This window comes from Rhagoletis pomonella, unplaced genomic scaffold (genome assembly GCF_013731165.1).
Source record: "Rhagoletis pomonella isolate Grant_MI unplaced genomic scaffold, Rhpom_1.0 Rhpom_scaffold_01102, whole genome shotgun sequence".
NCBI lineage: Eukaryota > Metazoa > Arthropoda > Insecta > Diptera > Tephritidae > Rhagoletis > Rhagoletis pomonella.
Genome location: NW_023459656.1, coordinates 10,577 through 29,092, shown reverse-complemented (window position 1 = coordinate 29,092; position 18,516 = coordinate 10,577). Strand labels below are relative to the sequence as shown.

Here is an 18,516-nt window from a genome sequence, read left to right as displayed (position 1 = left end):
ATACATAAAATAATGAGCTTAACAGCCTTATTATATATATCGAATGATAGGCGGCTCTGATTTCAAATTTATTACTCTATCGGTTGTCTTCGTCTTGCTTTACGTCGATTATGATTAGTAGGTCGTCTCGATTACGTTTAAACCGGCTGGAATGAAGCCGCCGGACTAATTGTTCCAGCACTCATCTGAGTGTAAGCTCGGACTCGAATTTCAGTACAAATGAGCTTGACCTCACTCCATCAGTGCAAAAAAATTTAGTATGAGCTTGAACTCACTTTTTATGCATGAGTCCTATTACATCTTCAATCAAGTTCTAAAAATTTCGTCTAACGCCCATGTAATTTCTACATTGTGCCGTTTTGCAAACGAGTGCGTTGGATGTTGCATTTTTTTATGATTCCTTCGTCTAACTACACCACCACCATCACAGCTCCTTGTAAAAATTTGTTTCAGCTTCCATTAAAAACTTTTCGTATGGAAACCGAACCGGTCTAATGTGCGTACATACATCTGTATGTTTTTATCATGGTTTGTATGTATGTACATGTCAACAAATAATACTCATTCAAAATTTGTTTGAGAAAAAAATCCAATAGCTGACATAGCAACGAGAATTTCACACTCTGTAATGTTTACAAGGGAATAACACTTAGCTCAAAATATCCAAAGCAACACGTTTCAATTTCAGTCGACCCCGAAAATCAAAAAACCAAAAAGTATTATTCAATTTTTACTTTCCAACTGAACCGGTTTTAGCTAGCGGTATATTTCACATTTTTATTTTGAAGAGGTTTTTTGAATCAACGCCACTATGAATAACGAACAAACCTCCGATGAGACCGCACCGGAAACGCAACCGACATTTGGCGACGATTTCGTTCCCGAACCCAAGTCGGAATCTGTAAAAGAACACGGCCATGATGGGCTTTCCGAATGCGAATTTGCAGCTATGACAGAGGCGCCAGCTCCACCTGAGCCGAAACCTATACGCTTGGCGCTTTTGCCACCGGACCATCCGCTCTTGGCAAAGTTCCAGGCAAACTTGAAGGAGTATCTTTTGCGCACGAAGGAGCAGTTGAAGAGTGAGATTGCCGAAATCAAATATCAACTCAAGTTAAAAGAAGCGACACGCGAAGAGCAGGGAGCGAAGCTATACGACTTGCAGCAAGGCATTAAGCGACAAAACGAACAGCTCGATGAATATGGACAAGAGATACAAACAAATATGGAGAAGCGTGTTGAAATGGAGGGTGTCGTTGCCAAACTCAAAGAGGAGTTCGAGGAACGTTTTCAAGTGAATAAGAATCAAAAGCAGAAGTATAATAAACGTATGGTCGAATTGGAGAACTTAAACACTTTAGAGGGACACATACGCAATTGGGCCGATGAGGTGGAGGACGAAGTGAAGAATGCCAAGCGTATCGTTGATCGTGATACCCAGCTGCAAAAGCAACTAAGCGAGGATAAGAAAAAATCTGACATGCTATTCTACCACCTGGATATGGAAGTGAAGAAGAAGGAACATCAGATCGAGATAATGCGCAGTGAGGTGCAAGATATGCGTGAAATAACCGATGCGCTGAAGATGAGCATTAATGATGCAAACACCGACTTGGAGGTGCTACAAACCGAGCACAAACGCTTGACTCTGGCGTGGAGCGAGGTGATTGTGGCCATACAACATCGCGATAAAATACTCTATCAAGCGCAACAAGCAATGGGGTGAGTACGAAATCGTCGAAGCGGTGATGTACTGTTAAGCTTAGCTCTGAGTGCATTGGTGTTCCAAAAAATGTGTTTTTGAACTTTCAGCAAAGAACAAGAGTCCATGAAACTTAACACCAGAAGCATTGAGGCCATCAAAAAGCAAATAGCAAAGGAAACAAAACTAAATGAAAAATTAGAGGTTTTTAAATCACGTCTTCTAGCCGATTGTGGTAATATTAAGCGCGAATGTAAGTAGGAGCTATTTTATTACTTCCGTAGTAGATATCTCTAATCTTTTATTGCTTACCACTTGCAGGTCAAAAGCAATCCGACACGCTTCTTGCTCTACAAACGAAACTCGAAGAACTTCCGCTTTGGTTGGAGCAAAATGAGAAAGATTTAACCGAAGCTAATCGCGAAGGCACTAATTTAGAAACTGAATTACGCAGATTACAATTGAAATGTGATAAAATGAATGCCAGAAAGTATCAGCTGGAGGAGAATATGCTGAAGCTGGCGCAAGAAGGTTTGATTACGGATAAAGCCAGTCAATATCGCTTGAAATTGTTTCGCGAAGCACAGGAAACACGCAGAGCCACCGAATTAAACTTGGCTATAGTGCAAAGCCAACTCTCGGAAATACTGCTGGATATAGAACGTTACCGGGGTATATTGATTCGTTTGAATCAGGAGCAAGAAGAACTGCAAAAGCGTTTGGATATAGCTGAACACAACGCGGAACTAATTTCGGCCGAGACGCGTAACATGGAAACACAAATCGATTTGAAACTAAAGAAGGTCGATCGTTTGTCGAGTCGTGTTGCCTATCTGTCTGGTATTGGCGAAGACGAGGGATTAAATGCAACGCGAAAGAAGGTAAATGTAGAGAAGCTAGTTGGAAAAATGCGGAACAATCAATTCGTATTTCTGTGATAGCTCATATAAAAAAGAGATATTCTTAAGACCACTGATTTGTTGCCTACAGATTAAATTGCTAGAGAAAGCCATATCATCCATGGAACAGCAAATACGTGAATTACAACAATTTTGGCTGATGATGCAGAATCACTATGTTAATTTGTCCGAGAAGCGAAATAATCAGCTAAATGAAATGCAGGTTACCCAAAAACGTAAGTATGTGTACTGTTAAACAAAAAATTAAGAAGAAACGATTCCGACATAAGCCTAACGCTGTAATATTTTGCACTGTTTCTAAATGATGTCAATAAACCAGCGATAGGCACAATTATTTTACTCTGCAAGCGTCTATACAAAATGTATAGAAAGCTTAAAGAGCCTTTCCCGGGGAAAGGTGACCGCCGTCACCGCAACAAACGCATATTCTCTTTCTAACCTAACTCTACAATCGTTTTTTGGTTTTAATCGAGACCAAACAAACTTCACCAATTATCTGTCCTCTGCAAAGTTGCGCCAGCTACTCAATTCATGTGTAGACAGGTCTTTGTGCACTTGTTCCTCCCTTTGTCTCCATGGTTGACTTTGCTTTCGTTGACCACTGAAAGTGCCGAGTGGTATAATCCTTGCACCACAGCATCAACATCCAACCACATGCCCAATCCAGCACAATCGATGAATTTTTTGCGAGTTTGACTATGCCTGGGTCATTATAAAGTCCGTACCTACAGTGCGTCATACTATCTTACACGGTAACCGTCGCGCACGCAAACAGGCTCTTAGATATTACGTAAAATAGTTCTCTCGAAAGTCCCCAAGGCATTCTTAACTTACCACGTCTTCGTTCAAGTTTCTTTTCCATAAAAAGTACGGTCGTGTCGAGAGATTTCATTCGGTTTTTTTTTTTTTGTTTATTAAGAGAACATGTAGTGGTAAGCAGTGCCCGCTTCTATTCCGCAGGGCCTGGGTTCAAGCCCCGGTCAAAGCATCATCGCAAAAAAAAAATTTCTTAACAGCGGTCGCCCCTCGGCAGGCAATGGCAAACCTCCGAGTGTATTTCTGCCATGAAAAACAGCTTCTCATAAAAATACAATCGCCGTTCGGAGTCGGCGTAAAACTGTTGGGCCCGTCTTCTTTGTGTGACAACATCAAGGCGCACGCCACAAATCGGAGAAGAAGCTCGGCCTAACACTAACATATGTGTAAGCGCCATCTATTATTATCAGGGCGCGGTTCGGTTCAGTGGTTCGAACCACTTAGAAAAAGCTTGTACCGATACAAGAACTAGTTCTCGAGTATCCTTGAACCGCGGTTCGGTTCGATTCAAGTTGTTCAATTTGTTTATGCTAAAGTATATTGGCCTTATTCATAAAAAATAAAGTAGGTTTAGAGAGTTTTATAAATTGGAAGTTTTCAAAAATTTTTCAATTTATAAACCTTTTAAAGCTACTTTATTTTTTATGAATAAGGCCAATATACTTTATATATTTTACGAAAATATGACAAATCCATAATATAAAAAATAAAGGCTTTGTTATTGAAATCAAATTTAGATATCCACATGTATAGTGGTGGAAAAAAATAGGGACGCGGCATTTTATCAAGTATTGGCTATTTTTCTTTTCCTTATTTATTGTTTATTTATTTTTTTTAACTATATAAAACCAATTTTCAAACTTTCTGCAAAAATTATGAATATTCTCCATAGTTTCAACTAAATTGCAAACTTTTTAATAAGAATTCCTAGGATTTTTTTTAATCTAAGGGCCAAATTCACTGGCCCTGGGACTGTGCATTCAGTCAATAAAATTAACGTATAGCGATTTTTTTACAATGCGCGAACCTATTTTTTAAATATTTTATTTTTCGCTAATTTTTTATAAAAATATCGTTAATTCTACAACAAAAATCCCGAAAATCAGAGTTCCAAACCTTGTGTAAAATCAAAGAAACTTCTGCAAAATTTCATTCAAATAATGCACTTTTTATTTACGCTCTCTACGTTGAGTATGCAGTTTTTTAGCTCATTCAATTTTAGTATAATAAAGTGCAAGTATGCGGAAGCTAGAACTTACCATTGATTTTTGGGAAATTTTTTTGTTGAAGATGTCGCACATTTTTTCCATATAAAAAAATTATCAAATATTATTTTATACGGAGAAAAAGAGCGACACCTTCAACAAAAAAATTCTAAAAATCAGTGGTAAGTCCTAGCTACCTTAACTTGCACTTTGTTATACTAAAATTGAATGGGCTAAAAAACTGCGTACTCAACTTTTTTCTGAAGAGTGTAAATAAAAAGTGTAACATTTTAATGAAAATTTGCAGAATTCTCTTTACTTTTGTATATGGTTTGGAACTCTAATTTTTTGGGTTTTTGTTGTACAATCAACCACATTTTTATAAAAAGTTAGCAAAAAATAAAATATTTAAAAACATAGTTGCCCGTATTGTAAAAAATTCGCCGTACCTAAACTTTATTGACTGGCTGTATGTTGGACAATTTTTTTCAATGGAAGAAAACAAAAAAAATTATTTAAAATCAACGCGATCAAAATGAAATTAGAAAATTTTTAATAAACTTTTTAAACTTTAAACTTTAGTCGAGTATGTATATTAAAACAGCATACTCAAAATTTCGAATTGACCCTCAAAATCTTAGCTTAATGTTAAAAACCTCATCTTCGGTAGACTGGAGCTGACACTGGCCTTAACTTCATATGTAGATGTATACCTATGGTCAAAATAATATCAGTGCTGCATTTTACTATTTTTCTTTTTTCGGTTTAATGTTCATTAATTTTTTATAAAAGTATAGCTCGTTATATAATAACAAGCATATAAATCCAAATTTCAAACTTTGTACGAAAATTAGAAAGTCTACAAATTTCCAGAAAATTGCATCAAAAATTCAAACTTTTTAATCCAAACTAAAAAAATCCGAGAGTTATGCCCATTTCGTTTGTACCGAAAAATGCAACCTTTTCTTTGTCCTCTACGCATAAACACTAAGAAGGGGGCGATGAGAAGGCAACATTTTTTGTATAAACGAAATCGCCATTAGAAATTTTATATTTAACTGGCATCGTTAAGCATTTTCTTCTATATAAAAAAGTATCAAGCATTCTTTACAGGACGAAATTACAACTCACGGAGTTGCCATCAAACAAAAAAAATGTTTGCAGTTTTACTATACGGGTTTTTAGACCAAGTTGCGTATCACAAAACTTGAAAAATGCTTTACTGGACTTTCATTTTAAACCGAATCGAATCATTTTTTGGAGTGATTTTCGGTTCGGTTTTGGCATTTCAAAATAAAAACGGTTCGGTTCGAAGCCCGTTAACAGGGACAGTTAGGTTCAAGAAACGGTTCGGTTTAAAACCGGGTTGCAGCCCTGATTATTACTATTAAGAGAGCATCTATTTAAATCTATCTCTAAGATGTGTGACTGTACCAACAGTTTATAAGTAAACATCTCATTTAGAGTTATTATTTGTAAATGGATTTCCCCCATCTCCTCGTCTCAGTTAGCCAATACCTCTTTGTAATCACCTGAACTTTCAGCACTGCGAAAGATAGTCGGAAGGCGATGGGACAAGGTCAAACGCACCGTAGTCGAATCGTTAGTTTAATAAGTAGGGACTAAATTTGACGCCCGCCAATAGCGGTTCTTGCTCTGCAGGCAAAGACCAGGCCTCGACTGGGTTTATGCCATCGCAGAAGAGGCTAGACCGAACATTAAAAAAAAAGGTTTGATAATTTTTATAAGCGCACAGTAGCACTAGGGAAATTTAAGCACTAACGGAACCTATATGTTCCTCAGCCTCTCTCGGGCCACCACGGGATACACAGTAGAGTTTACAAAAAAATTTTAGATCTATTAATTTGACGCCCAATAGCGAATGGTCAGGCAAGCCAAAGGGGCCTATGAGCACGAACTGGTTTCCTGACAAAGTAATGGAACTTAGCTTGCCCTCATAGTAATATGCGACTCACTGAGGATACCGATTATAATTATAGGCTTATTTGGGTTGGCTGAGGATACCCCATGTAGTACTAATATATATATGTATGTATGCCGTAAGGGACCACCAAAGTGTACACCCTTCTTATGGAGCTTAGTGGTTGACGATCTTCTATAGAATCGCTAGCTAAAAAAGGGTATCACAGTCAAGAACACACGGACTGAGCGGTAAATCTGAAAACACACTTTGCGACAGTGACCAAAGTCTAGTGTAATTTAATATATTTTAACTCCTCCAAAACGGTTAGAGATAAATAAACTAAAATATCCCGTACTCAACCTAAATAAAAAGCTTTTGCGCAGAAAATAATTAGAAGTGCTTGCGAAGCGATAGAGAAGCCGTCCAAATTAATCAGCTCTAGAATGCTCCCCAACTTTAGCGGTCCTAGAATCAGCAAGCGACTTTATCTAGGGTAGTGGACGAATCCTTGCTATATGATGTTCCTATATGAGCACATTCTCTATAAAACGAGACACATGTCTAGACCTTTATTCGCGGCGACAAAACGGCTTTGTGCAGTGAGAGTCATAATCGCCTTCACGCCAACTTGAACCAACCAATTGAAGTTGGCGAGCTAGCACAATGCACAATTTCTCGAGAGAAAACATGGTGACTATAGGCGATGGATAATCAGATAAATGTATGCACTGATTGCATAACCTATAGGAAGCAATCGCAAGGCTCTTCGTTTAAGATTTCGACATATCTAATTCTTGAGCTTGCACCAATTACATCAGGTAGGGGCGAAAGCATGCGTATTCTATGAAGAGTAAAAATTTTAACGGGGCTATCCCCAAAAAAAATGGAAGTTTTCACTCTAAGTATCCTGAGGTAAAGTCATTCTTAACCTTGGATTGTACAGATAATCACAATTCCATCGCAATCCATCTCGCCTGGAAACCGCACACAAATGTTTCTTAGGGTCAAAATATAGTGGAGCGGCGAGCAAAGAGCATCGAACAAAGCGTCGATTTCAAACGCTTATGTTTCAATGGAAGAATGCATAGTGCAGAGCAAAGCGTACATACACGTTTGTAATTGGAGCTTTGCTCGATGCTAGCTCTTCGCTTTGCTCGCCACTCCACTATGTTTTTACCCTTACAGCCCTATTCGCGTGCAATAACAAAACTTGCCGCTATAACTATTGTCATGCTTATAATCAATTGTCACGTTTAGTTATGCAGAGAGCAATTTGAAAGCTCTAACGGTGACAATTGCTATTATTTTTGTGATGACCTATTGAGTACGTGACAACGCTAAAACATATGTTAATAATTATTTTAAATTTTACGAATTTTGCAGAAAAAAGTTACAAAGTTGTATTAAATAAAAACTGTGCAACCATTTTATTTGCTTAAATAATGGGTGATTTTTTAAGAGCTTGATACCTTTTTTTTTTAAAAAAAACGCATAAAATTTGCAAAATCTCATCGGTTCTTTATTTGAAACGTTAGATTGGTCCATGACATTTACTTTTTGAAGATAATTTCATTTAAATGTTGACCGCGGCTGCGTCTTAGGTGGTCCATTCGGAAAGTCCAATTTTGGGCAACTTTTTCGAGCATTTCGGCCGGAATAGCCCGAATTTCTTCGGAAATGTTGTCTTCCAAAGCTGGAATAGTTGCTGGCTTATTTCTGTAGACTTTAGACTTGACGTAGCCCCACAAAAAATAGTCTAAAGGCGTCAAATCGCATGATCTTGGTGGCCAACTTACCGGTCCATTTCTTGAGATGAATTGTTCTCCGAAGTTTTCCCTCAAAATGGCCATAGAATCGCGAGCTGTGTGGCATGTAGCGCCATCTTGTTGAAACCACATGTCAACCAAGTTCAGTTCTTCCATTTTTTGGCAACAAAAAGTTTGTTAGCATCGAACGATAGCGATCGCCATTCACCGTAACGTTGCGTCCAACAGCATCTTTGAAAAAAATACGGTCCAATGATTCCACCAGCGTACAAACCACACCAAACAGTGCATTTTTCGGGATGCATGGGCAGTTCTTGAACGGCTTCTGGTTGCTCTTCACTCCAAATGCGGCAATTTTGCTTATTTACGAAGCCATTCAACCAGAAATGAGCCTCATCGCTGAACAAAATTTAAAGCGCGAAACACATTTCGAACCGAACACTGATTTTGGTAATAAAATTCAATGAGTTGCAAGCGTTGCTCGTTAGTAAGTCTATTCATGATGAAATGTCAAAGCATACTGAGCATCTTTCTCTTTGACACCATGTCTGAAATCCCACGTGATCTGTCAAATACTAATGCATGAAAATCCTAACCTCAAAAAAATCACCCGTTATGTGTGTCAAAAAGATACCATTTGCGTTTGCTTATCATAATAATGCAGAATATTAATAATGAAGGAAATAATTATTATGCGCGCGTCTATTGATATGGAGTAAGAAGGAATTATTCAGAGAAGAAGACTTCTGAGGGGACCCCGGGACAACAGTTTTTACCCATTTGCAGTTCGGGGTGGTCGTTACAAAACTGCATCTGCTCTTGTGTGGTGCGTTTATATTTTTCACGCCTGTTAATACACGAATTCCTAATAAAATGAAATAAATTTTCCTATTATAAAATTGCTCACTTTTCGGGCGTTTCGTAATCCATTGCGGTATATTTTAATTAAAAGAAATCCAGTCTGTTGCAGTGGCGGTCAAAAAGAACAATTAAAATGTAAAGAACAGCTGTTTCACTACAGAGAAACTTTCGCCACAATTGGCAAATAAAACGAGCTTTTCGGTTGTCATTATTGAATGTGCATACCTGTGACTACAGTTGATGACACGATAATGACAATTGAACTGTGACAATTGACGGCTGTGACAACACGCGAATAGGGCTGTTAGTCAGTCAACGCATTGCAACGGCAAAAACATACACCCCTATTCTGCAACTCTTTCGTATTCGGATTTTGCTACGAATCGTAGAAATAGTATGCTGCAATCCGAATCGTATTTTCGAAATTCGTAACAATGGCATGGCTAAAAACGAACGAGTAAGCCTTTTTGCGTAATTTTGTACGAAAACAATTCTGTGTCGGAGGCGAGATAAAAGATGTAAATCAAATGTGTGTTTGCAGGAAATATTAGTGGTGTTCATTTAAACAGATAAAATTGTCCTTCGCATACACGTATATTTTTATCCACTGCTTTATATAAACGAGCGAAAAATAATCTTTGTTGCCCCTTATCGAGAAACTTGGGCCCAGTTTAGTTATTTTTACAATGCTTTTCGGTAGTTGTGTCCAAACGCATAATCCGAATCCAAAAACTTTAACATCACGTGTAATCGAAGGATTAAAATTTTATTCAAAACAAATGTTTCAAATTTCCAAGCACTATCTTATTAATAAATTCGGATTGCACTATGCATTTTTTTGCAAATTTCGACGTGGGTTCTGCGCAAAAATACTGTGGATGGCGTAGCCAGAGTGATGTGCACAAGAAGTGTTGTATACCTTTGACATGCGGAAGCCCCTCTTCTCCGGCAACACAGAAAGGAGAATTCTACTTAGTAAAGGTTATAATCCCTAAGGCAGAAGCAATTGCAACAGGGGGTGGACCTAATAAAGTGCATGTTTTCAATGGCTTGGAAGAAGTTGTTGTTGCATTAACTGGATTGAGAACCAGTTCTTCAGGCATAGGAGTAGTTCTGGCTTGTGGTTCAGCAATTCAACCGGAAGCTGACATAGACGCGTCCATGGTTACTATGCCCGACAGCTCCGCATATCTTTGTCAAATCATTCCCATAGCGCGCTCTTGCTCCGCTGCTATAATTGCAAATGCAATAGAATCCACCGTTTCCTTCGAAATATGTAAAATCAAAACATTTTACTATAAATAAGCACTTCATGAATGTTTTTTTAATTCCTTTCCACTTTGTTTTCCTTCATTCAGCTATCTTCGAAAAACAACTGATAGCTGGCAATGCTGCACATGTTTCCGCAAGGGTTGCAGCATGTGGATTTTTCGTTTTTCGTAGCTGAGCTACGAACTACGAATTACGAAAATTCGGGTTCTAGAATAAGGGGGATAATTTCGGAGAGGTAAGGAAGTGTTGATTGAGAAAGTACATGAAACCAAGGATGCATTGTAACGTTAATTTCAGCGTTTACCAAAAAAAAAAATTCAATCGTTTCTGTTGAAACGATTCACTTTTTTATCGTTTAGGTAATTTATCAAAATAATTCTATTTTGCTTATTAACGTTAATGCTGAAGCTGTAGCATGCATTTAGGTGCTAGGCATGATACAAAAAAGAAGGTAGTTTCATTTAATGGCATTCCTTGTTTTTGTTAACCATTTGACTTTTAATAAAATTATGACATTTCATCAAATTCATGCTGCCTGATCACTAGAAGAAATATTTTTTTTTTCTTTTAACCAGAAGATTTTATCAGTACATTCAACGATGTGGAATATGATGAACTAGAAAATTATGCCTGCTACATGATTTCGAAAATGGGGTTGACGACTAGGTTTCAGAAAGCATGAAGAAAGTGTATGCTTACATATCGTCGCTTAAAGTACCAAACCGCGTATCGTCGTTCTGCAAAACCGCGTGACTGACATTTTTTGCCAAAAATGGGATTTGCTCACACAAGCTTTTGGCTCAAGCCTTATCCATTCGTCCTGAAATGTGATTTCTTTGTAAAAAAAGAGAACCATTTTGAAATATGAGTGTTTCTCTACAAAACAATTTATGTAACCTCACATACGCAGTTGTGCATTTTGTTGATACACGTTTATGTACTTTAAACGAGGATCTGTTAGTTGTTTATCGGAGGGCGATCTCTTCAAGCCGACTTCAGGTATTTTGCATAAATTAAGAATTTGTGAAATTTAATGATGATGCGCTAATCACAAAGCCTAATTTTTTGCAAAATCTTATGAGAAATTTAAAAGTAAATTTGAACCGAAATATAAAAAGGTTTTATTTGGGAAGAACATCCTTTAGATTCGAATCGCAAGATTGCATTCAAAATAAGAAAACAAAAAAATAGCAGAATAATGCGCGCGTGGTTTTTATTACAAAATGAAAAGAACAATTACGATGAAGTCTCCTTTAACAGTTTACATTTTAAATATTTTTAATAAAAAAAAGGAGCGAACCACGTAAGTAAAAAAAGTACCAAACACTGATAATTACCATTAATGGTTTTTAATTTCAAATGTCATTACATTGGTATAAATATGGGAAAGAAAATACTCCGATTTATTGTTTTAATATCATCAAAGTGGCAAGGCCGTTGATAATACTCACAACTTATACAACTTATAAACTTAAAAAAATTTTATTATCCATCAAAAGTTGTTTATTGAAACTAAATACCTTCTTTTTTGTATCATGGTCATATATATAATACTCCTATATTGGCAGTAAGAGCTAGTACCGTCCGAAAACACTACAGTACAGATATATCAATAAACACGTACGAAAGAATAGAAACACATACGTTTATAAATATGTAAACATGTACACAACACATATACAAAAACGGCACTCAAGTACACAATACATTGACAAAAACAGTACTAGACTGTCTCGCTTTGATTTCGGAATGCTTACACATTGAGAAGTTAGCTTACTGCCAATATAGACCCAATAAACATTTGGCTTGGTTAACAATTCTAAAATGATTGGAAAACTAACATTTTTTTCAAGTCTCACCTTCGATAATGAATGTGGAATATGTTAGTATTCGATTCGAGAACTAGGCCATTCTCCAGCAAAACGGAGCCTTCGTTATCCAATGAATTTTTCCTTCGTTCTGAATTCGAAATCCAGCCCATTATCGAATTGAAATTTTAATGAGAGAGAGTGTTTGTATTATATTTCCATTCAAAAATGAGCTGGATTTCACTTCCTCTCTTGTTACTATGGTTTTAATTTTTTTCGAACACATCTCGAATGTATTTCCAATACATTATGAACGTTGGAAAACTAAGGTTGGTTATGAGTTCGTTCTCAGTTCGATATTTATATTGGATATCGAAGGTAATTTTCGAACGTTCGCCAAAATGTTTATAGGGGAAGTATTACATATAAGATCATGGTGCTAGGTGTTTATAGTGAGTTGGCAATGGCATACAACAACAACTTTTCGTTGATTTATTTTGTTTCGCTGTTAACGATTGAAGATTTATTTCGTTTCGACGTTAGCGATTGAGTTTTGTTTCGTTAATTCAGCTCTGCAACGAAACGAAATTATTTTGACAAGCTATTTTTGCGCATCAACAAAACGAAATCGATTCATATAGTTTGTTGAGCATCTCTGCATAAAACCTGTTGACTTTTAACGTTCCTAGCAACTTCCAAAAGAAGAAAATGTATATTCCTATTATCCGCGCAGAATATTATTTATATGTGGTATATGAAGGAATTCCTTCATTTTTACTAAGTGACCTTAAATATATCGTCCCACCTACTACGTTTGTGTAGGCCTCAACTAAGTTGTAACCCATTTGCAAGCGCTAAGCTTGTCCCGTCCGTTTAAGATTGGATTGTTTCGGAAACTCCAACACGTTTTCTGATGCCACAGTCGATAAGTCAAGTAGACCTTTCGTAGTCTACAGCGACCTAAAAGTGCTTTAATAAAAATTCTCAATTTAGTTTTTTGAATGTTTAATAAGATTTTCTACACTTCTGCACTCCAAATTGAATAGGAAAAATTTAGTGGAAAGGGCTAAGAAATCCCTAGCAGCATAGTACAAGCTCAAAAGGACATTTGGAAAGCAATGGGAATTGTTGCGGCGCCTGTGGGATGTATACCGCAGTCATCAGACCAATTTCCAACCCACTGGTCCTTAGTATGGTGGAAGGCTCTAGAAAAAGGGAATAACAGGAAAATAATAGGAAAATTGCAAAGACTCGCATGCCTAAGGTCGAGGCCACGCAATGAGCGGCAAAGCGGTGAGCGGCGCCATACAAAAACACCGCTCAGCCGCTCAGTGCATGGCCACTTCAACAGTGTTTCATATGTTTTAATTTTGAGCCGCTTTGCCGCTCATTACAAAATGCGCCCTCAGGCTCAGTGAGGGCCAATACATGGAAGACAACCAATTTCGAGTATGCAGAAATACTGAATGAAATAAAAGGGGGCCGGCTCAATGCAATTAAAGCTGACATAGAAGCTAGCACTGATTACATTACGCCTGCTTGGGAATTCAATACTAGAGTTCCTATGAGGTTCCCGGCCAAAGAAGAATTGGATGCAGGAATAACAGTACCAGAGGAAGGACTGCAGATCAACCGATCCTGACATCATCTGAGTGACAGCAGCGTCTTTCAAACAAAGATCTACGCTATAGAAGTGGTGGCTAGTCTTTTACGTAGTAGTATGGTTCCAGAAGATTGAGCCACTATCTTTGTCGATAGTCAAGCAGCACTGAATACAGTAGGATCTAAAATAGTGATATCTGGTATTCCATCGTCGGTCGCACAAAGCTAACGTAACTGAGCCATATCAACGTCACTCTATGCTAGGTCCCCGGACATAGCAATATTGAAGAGAATGAGTCGGCTACTGAGATGGCCAGATACGGAAAATGTATGACTAATATATTGTTTTATAAGCAGGAACGTTGCGAGACCACAAGATTATTAAGCCGCGGCTTAATAGGAAAAAGGCGAGGGACCCACTGAAGCTCAATAGGTCTGCAGTAAGAGTCCTTATCCTTGTCATCACAGGACACTATGCTATAGCACCAATGCTTAAATAGTGTCGAATACCAACAAGTAATCTCCGCAAAAGCTGCTGATATGAGGATGAGTCAAATTGACCACCTTCTGTGTCGACGTCCGGGTCTAAAGTCGAAGCGCCTGAATCACTTGGGTTCACACTTCTTCAACAGTCTGAGCGAGATAGCGAAGTTGGAACTGTTGGATCTCCCCGGCTTCATTAGGGATAGTAATTGGTTCAGTAGAATGATTTGAAAGTACTTAGCTACTCTCTCGGTTTTGGGTACATGTCTCCGCCTGACACTCGCTTGAAGAGGACACTCACAATGGACAATTCTGTATCAGAGTAGGCTAACCTAGCCTACCCTTTGATGTTAGACCTTAGCAATAAGAACGTTCGCTGAACGGTTACAGTAAAATTTGTTATAACTGCTTCCAAGTAAAGATCATTGGCATGAAACCCTCCTCCCCTTTTGGTTACGCGGTCTTACCAGCATGGACTGTTATTTTATGGACATTTTATTTTTAACTTTAAAGCCCAATAGGTCTGCTGTGGTATGCCAAGTTTTCAAAGTAATCTGAAGGTATGTATTTAAATTATTCCTTTCGGCATTAATGCGAATAGTGACACAAAACACAGCTCCTCCGTTATCCAAATGCCTAAAGGTGTATACAAAGAACTTGACTAAGCAAAGAACTGACTTTAGAATATCGAAACCAGTAATAACTCTCACGCTTTAGGGGACTTAATTGTATGAGGGGCGGACATACTTCCAACCCTTTATCTGCTTCTTACTATTTTTTACTTATTTTGAAAATATCCGGCACTTTGCAGAGCTCGGTATTGTAAAGCAAAAGTCGCTGAAGATCGATGTAGATCTAGAAAAGCAAGAGGAAGCTACAAAAGAACTGGAGCGTGACATAGAAATATTCTTAACGAAATTGGAGATATTGAATAAAAAAATAAGTAAGGCGCGCCAGCAGCATGATACCGAGGAAAATGAATGCCAATTGGAGCACACGGAGCTAGTACTCAAATTAAAGGTAAGCCATTAACGAGGTTTCTTAATGCTCTCAGCCTCTAACAAAACGAATTTCTATTTAATTTACATAGGACCACGAAATGAATGTTTTGAATATGGAAGCCGAAATTGATGAGCTGCAGGATGAGATCGAGCATTATAAAGACTTGGTATTGGATAAACATCGCGAATCACTCTCGTGGGAGACCAAATATAAGCTCATAGAGGAGACGCTGCGTTGGCGCAAGGATGAAACGAATCTCACCAGCGAAATCGGTAATATGAAATCGGAGATACATCGCATGCGTATACGTTTTCAACAGCTGATGCGCGCTCAAGAGAAGCTTGCACAAGATTTGCAACATGGTGTGGCACATCGTGAGCACATCTATGTTGCCGCCTCGGCAAAGAAGTTGGCCGAGGTGAAAGCACAACGCATGAAAACTGGTATTTCATCCGAGCAGAAAGTCATCGATTTGCGTAATCGTTTGAAGAAGATACAAAATGAGATAAGCATCATTAACGATCAGCAACTTGTAAAGGTTACTCGCGAAAACGAACGCATACGCGCCGATCTAAATCGTTTATACAACAATATTGAAGGTGAAAAGGCAAACGACGAAGAGTATCGCCAGAAGATTGATGAGTGCATGTTGTTGAAACATTACAATTTAGAGCGCATTGTACGCAAACAAAATCGGGCAAAGTCCTATAGGCGTTTGGGTGTGGGAACTGTAACACCGAAAATGCGTTCCGATTCAACGATAGGACAACTGGTACAAAAGCAAATGGAAATCAATGATAATCTCTTGGACGTAGTGCAGATTTTGACCAATGACTTTGCAGAAAAGAAAAAATTCTTTGCAAAAATTATCCAAGTTCTAAGAGACTAAGAGGTATATACATACATATATATCTATATCCTTTTTCAGAATATTTGCCTTTAATTAACGATTTTTTTGGTAAATAAATATATTTCGGACATCGAATTTCTTAAAAATATTTTTACTATTTACTTCCCGCCCATGGTGCAATTATTGCAAGTACATATTGTCTTCCCAGAGAGTATTGCTTCACATCGAAATTCGTGCTCTATTAGTTTAATTTTTAACCGACTTCACAAATTTTATGTATGTTACCGCATAACTTCGGACCACGTTAACCGATTTTGAATTGAAGTCGGTTTTGTTTTTTGCTTAAAAATTAGTTGTGACCAAGGCATATCAAACAGGTAGTAGCATTAGAGCAAAAACAACATTTGCGTGTATTTTTTTGTTGCTTCTGATATCGAAAGTGTCAAAAACTGTTGATTTTTTTCTTCTAAATCAAAGCATGCCATGTGAAATACAAAAAAAAAATAAAGAATAAAAAATTGAAATTGGAAAAAAAATAAAATTGTTGCCACTTTTTTTCTTAGTAAATTTGCTTGCTTCTCGAAGCATTGATCCGTCCTTTGCAAGGCCCAGCCATCAGCGCACAGTGGTCAATAAATGGAATTTAATGTTCATAATTCACTGGAGCCTCCATTTCTCAACCAATTTCATATTTTTTTTTGTATTTTAAATCAAAGCTAATAAAATTTTCAAGAGGCTAGTTGATCCCGAATTTGAATTTTTATTTGTTTATATTAAATTTTTTAGTGCAAAGTGCAGAAAAGGTGCCAATATTGAAGAAGATCGGTTATCCTGTTCCAGCTAATAAAAGTTTCATAATAAAAACTAAGTAAAAATAATTGTAGGGTTATCCCAAAACGAAAAAAAAATTAAAAAGTTTGAAATGTTATAAAAAAAATTTCACCAAAAGTATTTTTTTTTTTTTGGTTTTTATAAAAATGTGCATTTATGGCAAAATATGTAAGAATATGCACTAACAAATCGATGTCATCTTAACACAAAACTCTTGATTCGCAACATTTGCTAATCTTTAAGTTCCTATGACTTACCAAAAAAAATTTAAATGCATAGAAATCCGGGCCCTGGTTATTAATTTTCCATTCAGTATACTTTTAGGCCCATTGCTTTTCATTTAGAGAATTTTGGCGACGAAAATTTTGCGTAGCGATTGTCAGAATTCCAATACAAAAACCAGAAGCGAGGAAATGAACAAAACTCTTTTTTAACAATTTTATTACTTTTGAAATTGAGCGCATCTGTATATAGAACTTCTTATTAAACAAGTCATTTTTTAGCAAAAAAACATAACCGACTTCGATTCTCGTATACAAATTTAGGAATACCGTTAATTTTTTCATGATCCAATGATCGGATCTAAACCAAATTACGGGACGACCCTTGAGAGGTACCACATTTCCGATAAAAAAAGAACTATGGAAATCGGTTCACGTGGTCCACAGTTATGCGGCAGCATACATAAAAAAGAAAAAAATATTCCGTCGAATTGATAACCCTTTCCCTTTTTTGAAGTCGGCTAAAAATGTTTGAGGTCTTTGTTAATTTTATGTAAATAGAGTGCAATTTATGAAACTTTAAAGTTTATTTATTTACATAAAACTTGCATAAATGTATCTAAAGAGCATATTATCTGAAGCGAATTTTCTGAAGTATAAACCCCTAAATAAATTCCTGGTCCCGCCCCTGATGTATTTTATATTGGGAAACACTTTTTCGTAGACAGGGTATAGAGTTAATTGAAAATTAATACTTTTCGATCGAAAAACCTTGTTTCTCTTCAGAAAACTTTTACCATATTTTAATACTAGCGACTTTTTATTGGTCCCCCTCATTGCGTTTTTTTAAGAATTGTAGAAGGCCTATAAAAAATAGTTAATATTAAAAATGATTAAATAAACAATTGGGTGTTATGGGGCATCCATAAAGAGAAACAGAATTTTCCGATCGAAAAATACTGATTTCAAGAATTTCAACAAAAAGAATTATTTTTCTCCATATAAAATACAAGGAAATCTTTATGGGCTTTGAGGCAGTTCTAAATATCTTCTTCCTTTTAACAAAAAATACGGGTATTCCTATTTTTCCATTTAAGAAAATCCTAACAGGCGAGAGCTTGAGATTTTAAACTTTTTTCCCGCTTAATTGATCTGTACTTTACAAAGACATGCTGAGAGTGGCTTCTGTTTCCTACACATACACAGACTAAACCAGGTACCGAGTGCAAGAGATATGATCGAAACCAAAGGTC

At 37.1% G+C, this 18,516-nt stretch overlaps 1 protein-coding gene across 1 annotated transcript; it reads left to right on the top strand.

The window, feature by feature from the left end:
- The first annotated feature begins 421 nt into the window (after window positions 1-421).
- LOC118751946 (coiled-coil domain-containing protein 40-like) lies at window positions 422-16,259 on the top strand. The gene is made up of 6 exons (XM_036486771.1): window positions 422-1,722; window positions 1,813-1,955; window positions 2,024-2,583; window positions 2,693-2,837; window positions 15,171-15,379; window positions 15,450-16,259. The coding sequence occupies exons 1-6, from the start codon at window positions 812-814 to the stop codon at window positions 16,248-16,250; spliced, it is 2,769 nt and encodes a 922-aa protein (XP_036342664.1). The 5' UTR covers window positions 422-811; the 3' UTR covers window positions 16,251-16,259.
- The last annotated feature ends 2,257 nt before the right edge of the window (window positions 16,260-18,516 follow it).